The sequence below is a fragment of the Hipposideros armiger genome, unplaced genomic scaffold (genome assembly GCF_001890085.2).
Source record: "Hipposideros armiger isolate ML-2016 unplaced genomic scaffold, ASM189008v1 scaffold_26, whole genome shotgun sequence".
NCBI lineage: Eukaryota > Metazoa > Chordata > Mammalia > Chiroptera > Hipposideridae > Hipposideros > Hipposideros armiger.
The window spans coordinates 6,360,290-6,365,254 of NW_017731376.1; the positions used below are offsets into that span (position 1 = coordinate 6,360,290).

General features: G+C 39.1%; 1 protein-coding gene across 1 annotated transcript in view; it reads right to left on the reverse strand.

The window, feature by feature from the left end:
• The window catches only part of PGCKA1 (PDCD10 and GCKIII kinases associated 1), an 18,691-nt gene extending 14,187 nt beyond the window's left edge, over positions 1–4,504 (reverse strand). Inside the window, exon 1 of the mRNA XM_019635985.1 lies at positions 4,499–4,504. Coding sequence (XP_019491530.1) covers positions 4,499–4,504 — 6 coding nt within the window. The remainder of the gene's footprint in view (positions 1–4,498) is intronic.
• Between the last annotated feature and the right edge of the window lie 461 nt (positions 4,505–4,965).

The following is a 4,965-nucleotide window of genomic DNA, read 5'->3' on the forward strand; positions in this document are numbered from 1 at the left end:
ACCAGGAAAATGTACATTGCAAGTGATTCCCACCATTAGTTGGCAATCCATCTACTTTTCTAAGGGAACCAAGAACTCAGCAGACATGATTTGTCTCCACTTAGATGACTGTTCAAATTTGAGTCAAATATAACTTGCCAGTTATTTTTATCCCTTCTACTTAAGCATTCCTAATCCTACATAAACACTTTTCCAGAAAATTTTGAAAGTTGTTGTTTTTTTCATTCATTCATTTTTTTTTTTATTAACAAACATTACATGTCTATCAGAGTAAGACGGGAAGGAGGGCCGTTCTCAGAATTTTGTGCATTAAAGTTTGCTCAGAGAAAGTAAAAAAGTGTGGTCACAGGAAGTTTGCTAATTTATAAGCTAAAATCAATAGAACGGCCCCACCTTCTGCAGTGGGGAATGAAATGTAATGCGGAAACATAGTGTTGTAGAAACAGTCCAAAACCAATTAAAGCAGATCTGAGTAACTGAGCATATAAAAATATGCGTGACAATCCACAGATCACAAGAGTATTTCTAGAGAGTGGTACAGGGTAGAAGTAAAAGAAAACCAGAAATTGATAAGCTCTTGACCTACTTTTAATTGACTCAACTAAGTAAATATGAGACTGGTTTAAATTCCCAATTTTTGAATCCTCAGTGTTTTCTTAGCTTGATATGCTAATACATAAAGTGTATTAACTTACTATTCTTTTTGGGGAAATAAAATCGTACCACATTAGCCAGAGATAGCTGGAAACGGATCCTATAATCTTCATTAGGAAAAAAGAGCACAGGTACCAGTAACAAAACACATGATATTTTAGGAGACACTTATCAGTAACCCATTTTGGGGTATTTTAGTTTGAAGAATTCTTGACAGTATTCACTCCTGGTTGGTGGACTAATGCAGAAATTTCAACACCAGAAGATGGTATGCTTTCTAGCCTCTCGTTTTTTAAACAACGAGATAAAGAGTTATGTTCCTGTTTCAACTATATTCAAAATGGTGCCAATATTTTGGGGAAGGCATGAATTTTACTCTGCAGTTCTGGTAGGTGAAAAGTTTGTGACCAGTCATACCTCACAGGCGATGGTGTGCTGGCAAATGTTTAACAACTGGTTCTACAGAAAAAAAAATGTTTATAATAAATAAAGGATGTGTAGTACACAGTTTACAAAATATGATAAATACTTTCTTTTTATTATAAATTCCATATAGACAAATGGAATGTCACAGAACGCTTTAACTGAGTTTTGCTGGACTCCTCACAGTTAATCTATAGTCACAACTGACGAATAAGTATAGTCCCGACATGAATTTTAGTTGATATTTTCATTTATATTAACTATTTAGGTGAAAATGAAACAATGAGCACACACAGTGGAATTCCACTTGTTTGTTAACAACAATAAGCAAATTCTTTAGTAAATCAGGTAATAGTTTTTGAATACTGGAAGAAATATCTCCTCAGGAGTTTTTGTGTTATTCTCATGTAATGGCTATGGACAGCAAACTTTTATGTTTAATTCTCATTAATGTTTTCTTCATCATATTCTTAAGCATGGTCAAGCAGCAAAACATTAAACCGAAACTTTATAGCAATTGCCAATTTCCATGGTTTACATGCTCCTTTCATGGCTGATTTCAAGCTAGTAATTAATGTTTAGTCACTGAACACAAAGTTGAAAAGAAATGTTTAGTTGCGTACCATTATACAGTATTTCTACCACACAAATACAATAGATGTAAAGAACACAGAAAGCAGTCAAAGAATTAGGAAAGGATGAGTTTTGAATATTTATTAACTTTGTTTTTAATATAATTTGTTTGCCTATACTTGAATAGAATTTAATTTTTTAATATCACCTTAAAAATATTTCCAAAATTCGAAAATTCCCCAGCCAGTCCTGGCTGGCTCCAGCACAGGGTTTCAGCGTTCTGAGCCTGAAGGGCAAATGCATGTTCCAGACAATTTTCCCTCAGTCACACACCACTGACCTCCAATTAACAGTGACCCTATGGCCCAACTTCCCCCGCTGAGTTAATCAATCTTAAGTGGTGGGATGTCTGGCATTAAGTTCCCAGTAGAGTACTAACATTTAGTGAGAGAAAAACATTACTTCAGCAAAGTCATGTGACACTGAAGCAAACTCAGTTTCCTCACCTGTAGAATGGGGTGATATTAAAAAATTAAATTCTGTTAAAGTATAGGTAAACAAATTATTTCAAAAACAAAGTTAATAAATACTCAAAACTCATCCTTTCCTAATTATTTTACTGTTTTCTATGTTTTTTACAGCTATTGTATCTGTGTGGTAGAAATACTGTATAATGGTATGCAACAAATCTCACTAGTAATAAAAATACAAATGAAAAGTTACATTCCCNAACCCAGGGCTGAGTCCCTGCAGCTGTAGTGCTGTTAGCTCATTTACACACAGGGGCTCAGGGAGGCGAGTGCCACACATCACTGGGCTCAGGAAGGTAGTACAGTTGCACTCAACAGATTTTCAAACCCAAAACTTGGGGCTCTGAATCTGATGCATGAGTGTGTGTGCGTGTGTGTGTTGGTATCTGGCACTGGGAGCATCCATGTGCTTGATACTTGACACTATTTCATTTTCTTCCCAGCAACTCTGAAAGTAACCATTACTACTAGCTCCATTTTATGAACAGCAAGTTTAACTAGTAATTCACATAAGGTTACACACCTAGTAAATGGTGGAACAAGGATTCAGACCGTAAGTTTCTTCACTGACACCCTGGAGTCTTCAATATGATAGGATGTATGCAACCGAGACTATCATCGCAGGGAATATGGGCTATAGGAGGTCAATTACCTGGGCTACCCATTCATGAAGCACCTCAAGTGTACACTCTTGACACGTGAAAGAGGACAAAGTTTGTCATACAACTTTGAACTTTAGCCCCATTTTTCCACAATAAGTCACCTGCAGTTACCTAGGAACTAATACTTTATCTTGAGAATAGGAACATTTTATCACCTTTATGCATGTATATAATATTGCAATTTGTATATGTATTTAAAATATTTTTGATTTCTTATAATCCTGTTTGCCATTATTTTACTACTTTAATATACAGAGAGCCTCAAAAATAACAACAAACAAATGTTATCTAAACCTCTTTCAACTTCTGAGACCTTGATCTGATACTACTGTTGCTCTAGAAAAACCAGGTTGTATGTTCACCACAAGTGTGGTACAAATGGAAATACTAGACAGATTTCTGTGCAATGAGTTTAAGGAAAATGCTTGGGGGGGCGGTGTCGTATTGTCACATACCTTTTGTAGAGACTCCACTATGTGTGATTGCTTAAGTACTTATATCTTAAGAGTCTTAAATGCTGGTAGCTTATGGATCACATACTTTGTATTAGCACAGGTAAGCAATTGACCACCAGTAGGTAGAGGATGATGCCACTGGTCCTCCAGCTTCTGGGCCTCTCCTTTCTCATGTAGGCAGGTAAGGTCCCTGCAGTCAGTCAGGAGCCCATCGCTCTCTGCCCCAAAGCTGGCCAGCCACACCACGAGTGGCTGAGGCTACAAGGACTAACAGGAGGGACTTGGACACATCACATAAGTTGTCCATGGCTAAATTTCTCCCATGCTACAGTGGGATTTGAAAGGTGTTTTGACAATCTGGTTAATCTGTTAGTTTTAGCCGAGAGAGACAAAAACAAATTAATGGCTATCAAACTGCTGTGAATGAAGATTAAAGTTAGGCTCACAGCATTTGTGGGGTGAGAAGGTCCTGGGAAAATATTAATCCAATCCACGTGTAATACAGATTAGGAACTGAAGCCCTAAGAAGCTAAGTGACTGCCAATATTATTTTTGCTAAACCATGCTGCTGTACTTGTAGAGATTTAGAGCCGGGGTTAGGCCCCTTTTGAGCATGTGTAAATAAAGTTTTATTGGAACACAGCTTTGCCCATTCACTTATGTGTTGCCTATGGCTGCTTTTACGCCACATAGCAGAGCTGAGTAGTGGCGATAGATACTGTATGAACTGCAAAGCCTGAAATATTTATTATCTAGCCCGCTACAGAAAAAGTGCTGACTCCAGCTCTACAGGATAAACCAAGTGTGTGAGCAGAACTTAAGGCATGCCAGCAACCATGTGAGTGAACTTGAACGTGAATCTTTAGAGGCCTGCCAACAGGCACCTGGGTGACCTTGAGGCAGTTGCTTCAGCTCCAGTCTAGGCTGCAGAGGATTGACTGCAGCCCTAGCCAACAGCTTGACTACCATCTCCTGAGAGACTCTGAGCCAGAGGCAACCTGTTAGGCTGTCTGGGTTCCTGACCCACAGAAACAATGAGATAAAAAAATGAGGTAATTTGTTACACAGCAATAGGTAACTAATACAATTGTGCCTCTTTAACTGGGCTCACCCTTTCAAGGTGAGTGAAATGCTACCCCTCATTGTGATCTGCTCTGTCCAGAGCCTTTGGGACCCCCGCTCCCCAGCTCCAAATGGTCACAATCATTTGGATGACCCCGACCATCAAAGCACTGTGCCAACTGCTCACCCAGAGTCTATCTCACAGCCATGAGGTCAGTTACATAGATGTCTGCCTCCCTGGCTGGTGCCGCCTTACTCAGTTTTACAACCACAGAATCTGATTTAGTGCCTATTATTCATAATGGAATACTAATAATACTTAGTACGCGTCAATCATTTTCCGTGCATTACCTCATGTAATCCTCAGAACAAACGTATGAGGTAGGTAGTACTTAAGCCCATTTCATAGGGAGGAAGCAGAAGTGTAAGGAATTTGCCTCAGATCCTGCAGCTAGCAAGTGGTGGAGCCAAGATCTGAGCTCTGACAGACCCTGCAGCTGCCACACGCTTCTGCCTGGGACCTGAAGTCCCAGGATATGTGGCTCCTGTCTTGGAGCTGCCACTATGTGGACTCAGCAAAGTCACTTACACAGAGGAAACCAATTT